This window comes from Protomyctophum bolini (assembly GCF_963924005.1).
Source record: "Protomyctophum bolini genome assembly, chromosome: 3".
In the NCBI taxonomy this organism is placed as follows: Eukaryota; Metazoa; Chordata; class Actinopteri; order Myctophiformes; family Myctophidae; genus Protomyctophum; species Protomyctophum bolini.
The window spans coordinates 4276120-4289697 of NC_137864.1; the positions used below are offsets into that span (position 1 = coordinate 4276120).

The following is a 13578-nucleotide window of genomic DNA, read 5'->3' on the forward strand; positions in this document are numbered from 1 at the left end:
GAATCAGAGCTCCAACTCCACGGTCCTTGATGAGCATTAGCGGGATCACCTACAATGTAAATGCAATGTAATGTCGTGACATTACCATGTACTGGCGCCTTGCTTCTGGTACGGAGGGTAAGAGCCATCGCTTTTACGGTACGCCAGTTGCTTCTCATAGCCTGGGGATGAAGACAGCGTGGATATTAATTTGTCTGAACAAAAATAACCCAATTCTAGAGCAGGGGTCTTCAATGTTTTCTTTTAGGCCAAGGAAGGACCCCTTAGCTGAGAGGCAGATGAAGCAAGGACTCGATCCCCATTATAGTGTAAAATTGTGTTGCATATTAAACCTTTTCATAGATCTCAGATGGCTTCATTGACTATCAGTGATATGTGAATTCATGTTTGTTTTTTTCTTTCAGACATTTAACCACTGAAACCCTCGATATTTAGTAATCTTGAACCGTTGGTTCTGTACTCGATCTGCTCTTTTTTTCCCCCTCTACACCCAAAAAAATAGACAACCTATACAAGCACACAACGTGTGTACTTGTACATTGGCTATATCTTCGGCAAATGTTCCCCTCGGAAAACAGGGATCCTAGGGTTGCAGTGGTCCAAAAGAAAATCCATATCACACAAAGACTTGGCCCGTATAGTAACTGTAACTCCTATCCACCCATTGGTATAGATCCATCTTCCTCCATTCCATTCCATCCCCCTCACCTCTCCGGATGTATCGGAGCGCCTCGTCCCGGCGCTCCGGCCCGACGACGCCCCAGTCGTCGGTCCGGTCCAGATAGAGGGTGGCGATTAGGGGCAGGGTGATGGTGGCCAGGTTCTGCTCCACACAGCCCCCGGGCATCCGGATCAACCGGCCCAGAGAGTCCTCGCTGATGGAGTTGTCAATGCTGTCGGCCAGCACGTTGCCTGGGAGAGGGGAGGGGAGGGGAGGGGAGGGGAGGGGAGGGGAGAGGAGAGGAGAGGAGAGGAGAGGAGAGGAGAGGAGAGGAGAGGAGGAGCAATGAGTGATAAATAACATCTCAGAAGGATAAGAGGAGAGGAGAGGAGAGGAGAGGAGAGGAGAGGAGAGGAGAGGAGAGGAGAGGAGAGGAGAGGAGAGGAGAGGAGAGGAGAGGAGAGGAGAGGAATGTTTACCAACCTCTGATACTCATGAACGTCTCGGGTTTAGAGTTGGGCACAACTGAATGCAGCCTCACCTTGTCAACACGAACCACTTGCTTACCTACAGTACATAAAAACACAGGGATGAAAGACACCGGTTTATGGAATTGTATCATTGTGGGAATGGAAATGTTCTGGTAAGTTGCCCTCGGGAAGTTATTTAAGCCAGAAAGGCTTGACGTCTTTGTATTCATCTAAATATCACATCTGTGTAGTGTACTAATAAGGAGTATTATATTATTTAGCATTTAGAGGGTTTTAGTCAATACACGGTCAAATACTAACTTTAACATGTATACGTTGTAAGGTTTGTAACTATGGGACCATTGGGTTACATTTGTAGAGTCTCATTGTTAAATGAACACTCTTTTAACAGCAAAGACATGCCTCTGACAAGAGAACAGCACGCCATGTACAATCTGCTTACCAAGCAACCCTAGAGCAGACGGGTTCAACACGAAGCTCCGAACTTCAGTCTTTTGAACTCCCTCCACCTGAGGCCAAAACAAATAAAAGTTTTTATGCACTGAATATAATAAGACTGTTAGTTTAAGACACCCTTCCTCCTCTCATGGTCGAAGTCCAAAGCCGTTTTGTTTTTGTTCCCCTCGGCAATAATGTAAATACTTTCGTTTCTTGGTTGTTGTTTTTTTTTTGTCTTTGTCTTTTTCTGCCCACTCTTTTCTTCTTTTTCTCCTTCTAGAATGTACACTCTGAAGCGATGTTGCCCCTGTTAAGTGTTGACTTGAACAACATATTTTGAGACGGAGGGTCGGTGGCCAAATGCATAATTTTGAGGGTTCTTGACATGAAAAAGAGTTGCCGACACATGTAGCAACACACGTTTTTCAGAAAAACGGTTATAGGATTCAGAAGACTTTTTTTGTACAGACTCGGCCTGCGGCTCTTAAAATGGCCGACAGTGACTCACCACCACGTGCAGGACTTTCCTCACGCGGTCTCCTCCCATCATGCCACTGACCAGCACCATCACGTCCACGGGAAGCTTCCCCACCGCGTGCGGCACGACGGTGTACGGCACCACCAACGACGAGCGGGGCGCCACGTCCACCTCCTGCGCGTACTGCTCGCTGAAGGCGAGGCTGCACATGCCTTCCGTCTTCATCAGCACCACCCTCACCTGTTTACAATTTACAATTTAGGCATTTAGCAGACGCTCTTGATCCAGAGCGACTTACATTTAAGCAAAAACAAAATCATGGCAATACATCACATACCGGTATATAAAAAAGTAGTTATCATGAATCATGTATAAACCAAGAACGTAACAGTGGAGTATCTATGTCAACTATACATTATGTACTATACTATATTATACAATATACATGTGTATTATAAAGTGCTATGACTAGATGAAATGCAATTCTAGTGCCGTCCACGTAACGAGCTATAAGTCTGTCTAAAATACTATCCAAGTCTACATAAAGTGCATATCTAAGGGGCTAGGCTATAGGGCACGTGCTACGGGCCATGGTGGAGTCTGAAGAGGTGGGTTTTCAGACTACGGGCGGAAGATTGGGAGTGAGGCTGCAGTTCTGACTGTGATGGGAAGTGCATTCCATAGTTTTGGAGCCAGAAGGGAGAAGAGTTTGGGACGTGTGGAGCGTTGTCCCGGCGTTTTTAGTGAAGGTACAGACAAACAAACAGACAGACAGACAGACAAACACCAGCCGACACCATGCTCATGATTCGTGTCATGGTGTAAAGTAACATTTACTGAAGTTATGTATAGTTTTTTGGATCTTTTATTAATTTTCAGTACTTTGACTTATACTCCAGTAACTCCACTACATTACAGTATACTTTGACTTAACCCATTTAGGCCCAAGCAAAGATTTGAGTTAAAAACGTTCGCTCTGAAAGAATATATATTCAAACATTTTCCACCACATTTTCATGATTTCTAAAAAAATAAACAATTTCTTTTCAATAGCTAAATCATAACAATGTTTAAAACTCCCAAAATGGGTTTTAAACTCCACTACATCTCAGATATTGTAGGTATTACTCCACTACAATAATTTGAAAACTTTAGTTACCAGTTACTTTGTACATTTTGATTATTATTACAAAACGTGGCTACATTAACCACTTCAGTCAGCCCTATATACATTTAGGCCATTTGAAAATAATGCTCAGTCATATATACTTCCCTCCCTGGTTCTCCACGCGAAGTCCCGGGGGAACCAGCTAAATTACTGATTATATATAATGTTGTTATGACGTTATTATCATCATGTTGTTATTGTGTTTCGAACCCCGTTTCAGGGCGGACACTCGGACCACAAGGCCACTGTCTCGGGGTGGAGGAATCAAACCTATAATCTGGACATGGAGCCAGTTCATTCAGATTTGAGCACAATCCTATAGGGAAGCTGAAGGAGGACAGAGTGTGTGTGCTACAGTATAGGTTGTGAAGGAGGACAGAGTGTGTGTGCTACAGTATAGGTTTTGAAGGAGGACAGAGTGTGTGTGCTACAGTATAGGTTTTGAAGGAGGACAGAGTGTGTGTGCTACAGTATAGGTTTTGAAGGAGGACAGAGTGTGTGTGCTACAGTATAGGTTTTGAAGGAGGACAGAGTGTGTGTGCTACAGTATAGGTTTTGAAGGAGGACAGAGTGTGTGTGCTACAGTATAGGTTTTGAAGGAGGACAGAGTGTGTGTGCTACAGTATAGGTTTTGAAGGAGGACAGAGTGTGTGTGCTACAGTATAGGTTTTGAAGGAGGACAGAGTGTGTGTGCTACAGTATAGGTTTTGAAGGAGGACAGAGTGTGTGTGCTACAGTATAGGTTTTGAAGGAGGACAGAGTGTGTGTGCTACAGTATAGGTTTTGAAGGAGGACAGAGTGTGTGTGCTACAGTATAGGTTTTGAAGGAGGACAGAGTGTGTGTGCTACAGTATAGGTTTTGAAGGAGGACAGAGTGTGTGTGCTACAGTATAGGTTTCGAAGTGGTCTCACGTGCAGGGCCCTGTCGACGTAGTTGTGGAGCACAGCCTTGATCTCGATTTGCTCATTCCTCGCCACTGAATACGGAAGCTTCAGGTCCACAAATAGAGGCTTAAATGTTTTCACGTTGTAAGGCTCGGCCACGCAGAATCCTACAGAATGAGACATGGATCAGCATGCTGTGTGCTGATTGATTGAGGAATTTATTAACAGATTGAAGAATTACAGTACATTTCAAGCACAACTCAATACAAAACTGGTAACTGTGGACGACACCATGAAGTATTACACTTGTTTACAATAGGGCCCACCATGTTCAATTCAGCATAACAATTAGAGACGAATATACTCTTCTATATAGTCAAAAACAGTCTAGCAGCGTCTATATACAGTCTAGCAGCGTCTATATACAGTCTAGCAGCGTCTATATACAGTCTAGCGGCGTCTATATACAGTCTAGCAGCGTCTATATACAGTCTAGCAGCGTCTATATACAGTCTATCGGCGTCTATATACAGTCTAGCGGCGTCTATATACAGTCTAGCGGCGTCTATATACAGTCTAGCGGCGTCTATATACAGTCTAGCGGCGTCTATATACAGTCTAGCGGCGTCTATATACAGTCTAGCAGCGTCTATATACAGTCTAGCGGCGTCTATATACAGTCTAGCAGCGTCTATATACAGTCTAGCACCGTCTATATACAGTCTAGCAGCGTCTATATACAGTCTAGCAGCGTCTATATACAGTCTAGCAGCGTCTATATACAGTCTAGCAGCGTCTATATACAGTCTAGCACCGTCTATATACAGTCTAGCAGCGTCTATATACAGTCTAGCACGGTCTATATACAGTCTAGCAGCGTCTATATACAGTCTAGCACCGTCTATATACAGTCTAGCACCGTCTATATACAGTCTAGCACCGTCTAGCAGCGTCTATATACAGTCTAGCACCGTCTAGCAGCGTCTATATACAGTCTAGCAGCGTCTATATACAGTCTAGCAGCGTCTATATACAGTCTAGCAGCGTCTATATACAGTCTAGCAGCGTCTATATACAGTCTAGCAGCGTCTATATACAGTCTAGCAGCGTCTATATACAGTCTAGCACCGTCTATATACAGTCTAGCAGCGTCTATATACAGTCTAGCACGGTCTATATACAGTCTAGCAGCGTCTATATACAGTCTAGCACCGTCTATATACAGTCTAGCACCGTCTATATACAGTCTAGCACCGTCTAGCAGCGTCTATATACAGTCTAGCAGCGTCTATATACAGTCTAGCAGCGTCTATATACAGTCTAGCAGCGTCTATATACAGTCTAGCGGGTCTATATACAGTCTAGCACGGTCTATATACAGTCTAGCACGGTCTATATACAGTCTAGCGGCGTCTATATACAGTCTAGCAGCGTCTATATACAGTCTAGCAGCGTCTATATACAGTCTAGCAGCGTCTATATACAGTCTATCGGCGTCTATATACAGTCTAGCGGCGTCTATATACAGTCTAGCGGCGTCTATATACAGTCTAGCGGCGTCTATATACAGTCTAGCAGCGTCTATATACAGTCTAGCAGCGTCTATATACAGTCTATCGGCGTCTATATACAGTCTAGCGGCGTCTATATACAGTCTAGCGGCGTCTATATACAGTCTAGCGGCGTCTATATACAGTCTAGCAGCGTCTATATACAGTCTAGCGGCGTCTATATACAGTCTAGCGGCGTCTATATACAGTCTAGCACCGTCTATATACAGTCTAGCAGCGTCTATATACAGTCTAGCAGCGTCTATATACAGTCTAGCAGCGTCTATATACAGTCTAGCAGCGTCTATATACAGTCTAGCACCGTCTATATACAGTCTAGCAGCGTCTATATACAGTCTAGCACGGTCTATATACAGTCTAGCAGCGTCTATATACAGTCTAGCACCGTCTATATACAGTCTAGCACCGTCTATATACAGTCTAGCACCGTCTAGCAGCGTCTATATACAGTCTAGCACCGTCTAGCAGCGTCTATATACAGTCTAGCAGCGTCTATATACAGTCTAGCAGCGTCTATATACAGTCTAGCAGCGTCTATATACAGTCTAGCAGCGTCTATATACAGTCTAGCAGCGTCTATATACAGTCTAGCAGCGTCTATATACAGTCTAGCAGCGTCTATATACAGTCTAGCACCGTCTATATACAGTCTAGCAGCGTCTATATACAGTCTAGCACGGTCTATATACAGTCTAGCAGCGTCTATATACAGTCTAGCACCGTCTATATACAGTCTAGCACCGTCTATATACAGTCTAGCACCGTCTAGCAGCGTCTATATACAGTCTAGCAGCGTCTATATACAGTCTAGCAGCGTCTATATACAGTCTAGCAGCGTCTATATACAGTCTAGCGGGTCTATATACAGTCTAGCACGGTCTATATACAGTCTAGCACGGTCTATATACAGTCTAGCGGCGTCTATATACAGTCTAGCAGCGTCTATATACAGTCTAGCGGCGTCTATATACAGTCTATCGGCGTCTATATACAGTCTAGCGGCGTCTATATACAGTCTAGCGGCGTCTATATACAGTCTAGCGGCGTCTATATACAGTCTAGCAGCGTCTATATACAGTCTAGCGGCGTCTATATACAGTCTAGCAGCGTCTATATACAGTCTAGCACCGTCTATATACAGTCTAGCAGCGTCTATATACAGTCTAGCAGCGTCTATATACAGTCTAGCAGCGTCTATATACAGTCTAGCAGCGTCTATATACAGTCTAGCACCGTCTATATACAGTCTAGCAGCGTCTATATACAGTCTAGCACGGTCTATATACAGTCTAGCAGCGTCTATATACAGTCTAGCACCGTCTATATACAGTCTAGCACCGTCTATATACAGTCTAGCACCGTCTAGCAGCGTCTATATACAGTCTAGCACCGTCTAGCAGCGTCTATATACAGTCTAGCAGCGTCTATATACAGTCTAGCAGCGTCTATATACAGTCTAGCAGCGTCTATATACAGTCTAGCAGCGTCTATATACAGTCTAGCAGCGTCTATATACAGTCTAGCAGCGTCTATATACAGTCTAGCAGCGTCTATATACAGTCTAGCACCGTCTATATACAGTCTAGCAGCGTCTATATACAGTCTAGCACGGTCTATATACAGTCTAGCAGCGTCTATATACAGTCTAGCACCGTCTATATACAGTCTAGCACCGTCTATATACAGTCTAGCACCGTCTAGCAGCGTCTATATACAGTCTAGCAGCGTCTATATACAGTCTAGCAGCGTCTATATACAGTCTAGCAGCGTCTATATACAGTCTAGCGGGTCTATATACAGTCTAGCACGGTCTATATACAGTCTAGCACGGTCTATATACAGTCTAGCGGCGTCTATATACAGTCTAGCGGCGTCTATATACAGTCTAGCACTGTCTATATACAGTCTAGCGGCGTCTATATACAGTCTAGCAGCGTCTATATACAGTCTAGCGGCGTCTATATACAGTCTAGCGGCGTCTATATACAGTCTAGCGGCGTCTATATACAGTCTAGCGGCGTCTATATACAGTCTAGCGGCGTCTATATACAGTCTAGCGGCGTCTATATACAGTCTAGCGGCGTCTATATACAGTCTAGCGGCGTCTATATACAGTCTAGCGGCGTCTATATACAGTCTAGCGGCGTCTATATACAGTCTAGCGGCGTCTATATACAGTCTAGCGGCGTCTATATACAGTCTAGCACCGTCTATATACAGTCTAGCAGCGTCTATATACAGTCTAGCACGGTCTATATACAGTCTAGCAGCGTCTATATACAGTCTAGCACCGTCTATATACAGTCTAGCAGCGTCTATATACAGTCTAGCACCGTCTAGCAGCGTCTATATACAGTCTAGCAGCGTCTATATACAGTCTAGCAGCGTCTATATACAGTCTAGCAGCGTCTATATACAGTCTAGCGGGTCTATATACAGTCTAGCACGGTCTATATACAGTCTAGCACGGTCTATATACAGTCTAGCGGCGTCTATATACAGTCTAGCGGCGTCTATATACAGTCTAGCACTGTCTATATACAGTCTAGCGGCGTCTATATACAGTCTAGCAGCGTCTATATACAGTCTAGCGGCGTCTATATACAGTCTAGCGGCGTCTATATACAGTCTAGCGGCGTCTATATACAGTCTAGCACCGTCTATATACAGTCTAGCGGCGTCTATATACAGTCTAGCGGCGTCTATATACAGTCTAGCGGCGTCTATATACAGTCTAGCACCGTCTATATACAGTCTAGCACCGTCTATATACAGTCTAGCGGCGTCTATATACAGTCTAGCGGCGTCTATATACAGTCTAGCACCGTCTATATACAGTCTAGCACCGTCTATATACAGTCTAGCACCGTCTATATACAGTCTAGCACGGTCTATATACAGTCTAGCAGCGTTACAGTCTAGCGGCGTCTATATACAGTCTAGCACCGTCTATATACAGTCTAGCGGCGTCTATATACAGTCTAGCGGCGTCTATATACAGTCTAGCACCGTCTATATACAGTCTAGCACGGTCTATATACAGTCTAGCAGCGTTACAGTCTAGCGGCGTCTATATACAGTCTAGCGGCGTCTATATACAGTCTAGCGGCGTCTATATACAGTCTAGCACCGTCTATATACAGTCTAGCGGCGTCTATATACAGTCTAGCGGCGTCTATATACAGTCTAGCGGCGTCTATATACAGTCTAGCGGCGTCTATATACAGTCTAGCGGCGTCTATATACAGTCTAGCGGCGTCTATATACAGTCTAGCGGCGTCTATATACAGTCTAGCACCGTCTATATACAGTCTAGCACCGTCTATATACAGTCTAGCACCGTCTATATACAGTCTAGCGGCGTCTATATACAGTCTAGCGGCGTCTATATACAGTCTAGCGGCGTCTATATACAGTCTAGCACCGTCTATATACAGTCTAGCACGGTCTATATACAGTCTAGCAGCGTTACAGTCTAGCGGCGTCTATATACAGTCTAGCGGCGTCTATATACAGTCTAGCGGCGTCTATATACAGTCTAGCGGCGTCTATATACAGTCTAGCGGCGTCTATATACAGTCTAGCGGCGTCTATATACAGTCTAGCGGCGTCTATATACAGTCTAGCGGCGTCTATATACAGTCTAGCGGCGTCTATATACAGTCTAGCGGCGTCTATATACAGCGGCGTCTATATACAGTCTAGCAGCGTCTATATACAGTCTAGCGGCGTCTATATACAGTCTAGCGGCGTCTATATACAGTCTAGCGGCGTCTATATACAGTCTAGCGGCGTCTATATACAGTCTAGCGGCGTCTATATACAGCGGCGTCTATATACAGTCTAGCAGCGTCTATATACAGTCTAGCGGCGTCTATATACAGTCTAGCAGCGTCTATATACAGTCTAGCGGCGTCTATATACAGTCTAGCAGCGTCTATATACAGTCTAGCGGCGTCTATATACAGTCTAGCGGCGTCTATATACAGTCTAGCGGCGTCTATATACAGCGGCGTCTATATACAGTCTAGCAGCGTCTATATACAGCTTTTGTCCTCACACGTCTCCTATTGGCCATTGACAATGAAAGGAGAAATGCACGTCATATGTAGACGAGCAAATGGGCTAACCAATCACATACATTCAGTTGTTTATGAGATGATGTACTGTATGATGATGATGATGTATAATAATTAAGAATACACACACACACAGGTGTGATTTTATTTTATTGTATTCATCAGTATCTGCAATAATGCAGCTGGTGTGTCCTGATTTTGACCACTTTCAATCTGGTGTCCCTATTTTGGGTTATGTTATTTATTATATAGGCAAAAGAGATGATAGGTTCTCAAATAGAAACAAATTTTCAAATCGATTGTTTCTTTTTACAAAATATTGGTCAACTCAAAACATCTGTCAGGATGTCGTTGTCAAACATCTTATGGTTGAGGCCGATCCACTGGTAGTCCTGCCCCAGACCTAGTGCCAGCCAAACACAACACTTTACACTGGGCCCTTTTTAGGACTTTTCACTCTCACAAATAAGAGAGACAATAGAGAGAGAGCGTAGCATTTTCTACAGTACACATGAATCATTCTTCCTGAGATAACATGACCGTGTTTCCCCTATTCAGGAGTTTGTACCGTTATAACTATTAAAATCGTCTCTGTCGAGTGGAAATGTCCGAAAACATTTCGTGGGACTCAAATTCAAAAGTATGGCAGATGGACAAGCTGAAAACGTGTTGCTTCATTGACGCGTTTTGAGATTTTGGATCTGCTACTTTTAACCCCTTTTGGTGTTTTAAACATTGTGTTATAATTTATCTATTGAAAAAATAGTAGACCTACAAGCTCATAGCGCGCCACAGAGTGACGCGCTACGAGCTTGTAGGTCTGCTGCTTTTGAAAAATCATAAGAATGCGGCGCAAATCTTTGAATATATATTCTTTGTGAATGTTTTTTAACTAAGGTCTAAATGGGTTAATGCTTTCGCGTGAAGCCATAGCATGATCAAGGAGGGAGTTCATTTACAAAAGAACATGACTATTTATTTTTATTCTTTTGATGGTAAACATGCTGGCGGCCAGTCTTTTTGACCCGAAGACAACGCATGCAAAGGTTTAAAGAGCAACTGTTTGTGGGGCTGATATGGTTCCCGTTTCGCATTTGAGTAAATGGTGCGCTGTGACTGGCCAGTCGCTGTGATTGACAGCCTACACCTAAACCTAACCCTAACCTTAACCTCAGTAAAACTATACCTAACCCTAACCCTAACCTCAGTAAAACTATACCTAAACCTAACCCTAACCCTAACCTCAGTAAAACTATACCTAAACCTAACCCTAACCTCAGTAAAACTATACCTAAACCTAACCCTAACCCTAACCTTAACCTCAGTAAAACTATACCTAAACCTAACCCTAACCTCAGTAAAACTATACCTAAACCTAACCTCAGTAAAACTATACCTAAACCTAACCCTAACCTCAGTAAAACTATACCTAAACCTAACCTCAGTAAAGCATACCTAAACCTAACCTCAGTCAAATTAACGCAGTGGCTGGGGGGCGTTTCCAAGAACCCGAATGCGAAACGGATACCATATTAGCGTTTGTGGGACGTACGGTTGACGTAGTGTTGCTCCTCGTGGGACAGCAGGCTAGTCAGGTGGGCCCCGTGGACACGACACTCCCTCTTGGCCGCGTCCCAGCTCTTCCTGGTGGGGAAGTAGCGTAGCAGTGACCCTGGAACTTGTGCCATCCGTAGTCACATGTCTCCGTGTCTGGTGAGAGGGAGAGAGGAGGACATGTGGCTCATGAGTTTACCTTCTTCGATGTGTTATCCTGCATGGACTTAAGTTATTTAAACAAAGGAAAGGAAAGTGTGTGTGTGTGTGTGTGTGTGTGTGTGTGTGTGTGTGTGTGTGTGTGTGTGTGTGTGTGTGTGTGTGTGTGTGTGTGTGTGTGTGTGTGTGTGTGTGTGTGTGTGTGTGTGTGTGTGTGTGTGTGTGTGTGTGTGTGTGTGCGCGCGCGCGCGCGCGTGTGTGTGTGCGCGCGCGTGCGTGCGTGCGTGCGTGCGTGCGTGAATTCTTAAAGCTGCACTTTTGAATCCGGGTCTCCTGTGATGAGTGCTGAAATGTTTACCTGAGCTGCTCAGGAGAGAACTTGAATTTTTGTGTGTAAAAGTTGTGTCAAACCAAATGAATACAGCGTCAAAAAGTATACTGTAAATATAAACATTACATTTATATTTGTGTATATACAACACTATTGATTTCATTAATGTAAACTAACAACTTGTAGGCTATTTAGCTTCCATGTAGGTCAAGTTTGTTGAATGAATAAATATATAATCCATGCTCGCGTGACATACCTATCACGGTCACCGTAGATTCTATTAAACTTTACATGCAGAGCAGAGACTGACATAGATCCGACCCTGAGCAAGCAATTTTGCGACAGTGGTAATGTCCAAAATTGTTACTTTTCAGGAAATGTTGTCACAAGCTTGTGTTAATATTGACTTGTTCATTGGAAAGACCGGTTCTCAACCAGACCTCCCTATTTTAGGCATTGGTGGGAAATTGCCAAGACCCCATGTCTAGAGCTCTCTTCTGGAAAGGTTGCCCCCGCGACACAACTCCAGATAAACGGTTGAAGATGGATGGATGATTGCATGGACATACAAGGTTTTTTTAGGTTTCTGCTGTATGTGAGGTTAGAAAGCTCACATGCAGCATTCCAGGCCAGAGCAGAACAGACTACTAAAGCTGAGGCATTGCAGTTGAACAAGGCATTTGCAATAGTCAAGACAGATATAAGAGCTGGAATGATGCGTGTGTGAATCATGGAGAGAACGTGCTCTGTGGGAGCTACTCTCAGTGCGTACTGTACCTGTTTCACAGCGGTCTCCGCGCACAGCCGCTTGACTGGATGCTGCCCGTCTTGAAACAAGTTCCTCCATTCAGACAAATGTTCTCCGAGCATGAGTGAACGTCTGACGTGGTGACGAGAAGAAAAGAGAATTCACAAATCAAATAGGTGGGGTCTTTGGAGAATGTTCCATTAAAGTCAGCGAGCTTCCCAAACCCTATTCCTTAGTTTCCCAAAACAGGTACCCATATGCGGGTCGCACACCAATGTTACACGAATGTAAGTCTTGTAAGAAACGAGCGATCTAAAAAGCGAACTTTGGTTCCTACCTAAATAAATAACATAAAAATACTGCGCTGACTGACACAGAGGTTGTTCCAGTGACTCAATGTACATACAAAACTGCGTTTTGGCACAGTTATTATTATTATTATTATTATTATTATTATGAATTACCTGGCTGTGATTCCTCCTCCTTAGGAAAAAGTTTAACCACATTATCAGCAGTGCCTCGAACAGGTCAAAACTCACTGACCATCTGATCTGTAAGTTAGCCTATCAAAACTTTGTTTCATCAACTGTGATCTCTTTGATGGCGAATTGAGCCTCCGCCTGTGCGAACCATGCGCTGGAATTCTGTTCCCAAAAGTCGGGCAATTTGAGCGAGGCTGACATGTCCAGTATATAATAAAACTCTGGAAACGTCCAAGAGTATCGGGGTCACCAATGTAGGAGTGCCGGTGTAGGCAGAGAGAAAAGAGAGATTTATTCTCGCATTGGAAAAGCCAACGATGGTGGCACTCCGTTTATTTTAGAAGAAGAGAGAGACAACACAAAACTTGTCGCATAGATAAAACGTCAACTTGTCACTACGTCAACACCTCGGAGGTGTGTTTCTTTGCTCCTAAGGTAACACACTATGCCTTGCATTAAAGTGAGAGGAACAACCGAACAACCATATATAACATGGGCAGGAACGCAGTGAATTATAAATGTCATTAATAACT

At 43.9% G+C, this 13578-nt stretch overlaps 2 protein-coding genes across 5 annotated transcripts in view; one reads left to right on the forward strand and one right to left on the reverse strand.

The window, feature by feature from the left end:
- The window catches only part of LOC308313443 (nck-associated protein 1-like), a gene marked incomplete at its 5' end in the record, with an annotated part of 100116 nt that overhangs the window by 41342 nt on the left and 45196 nt on the right, over positions 1-13578 (forward strand). The window lies entirely within an intron of this gene.
- LOC308310759 (venom factor-like) overlaps positions 1-13578 on the reverse strand; it is a 28817-nt gene that overhangs the window by 14804 nt on the left and 435 nt on the right. Inside the window, exons 2-10 of one of the 4 annotated variants that reach the window (XM_080757168.1) lie at positions 13028-13135; positions 12593-12695; positions 11324-11481; positions 4149-4288; positions 2099-2308; positions 1595-1661; positions 1145-1228; positions 709-912; positions 86-161 (exon numbers count right to left, since the gene is read on the reverse strand). In XM_080757168.1, the coding sequence (XP_080613294.1) occupies positions 86-161; positions 709-912; positions 1145-1228; positions 1595-1661; positions 2099-2308; positions 4149-4288; positions 11324-11459 (917 nt within the window). In that variant the 5' untranslated portion in view covers positions 11460-11481; positions 12593-12695; positions 13028-13135. Of the gene's footprint in view, positions 1-85; positions 162-708; positions 913-1144; positions 1229-1594; positions 1662-2098; positions 2309-4148; positions 4289-11323; positions 11482-12592; positions 12731-13027; positions 13340-13578 lie in introns of those variants that run through there. The other 3 variants (XM_080757166.1, XM_080757167.1, XM_080757169.1) reach the window with 3 other exon arrangements.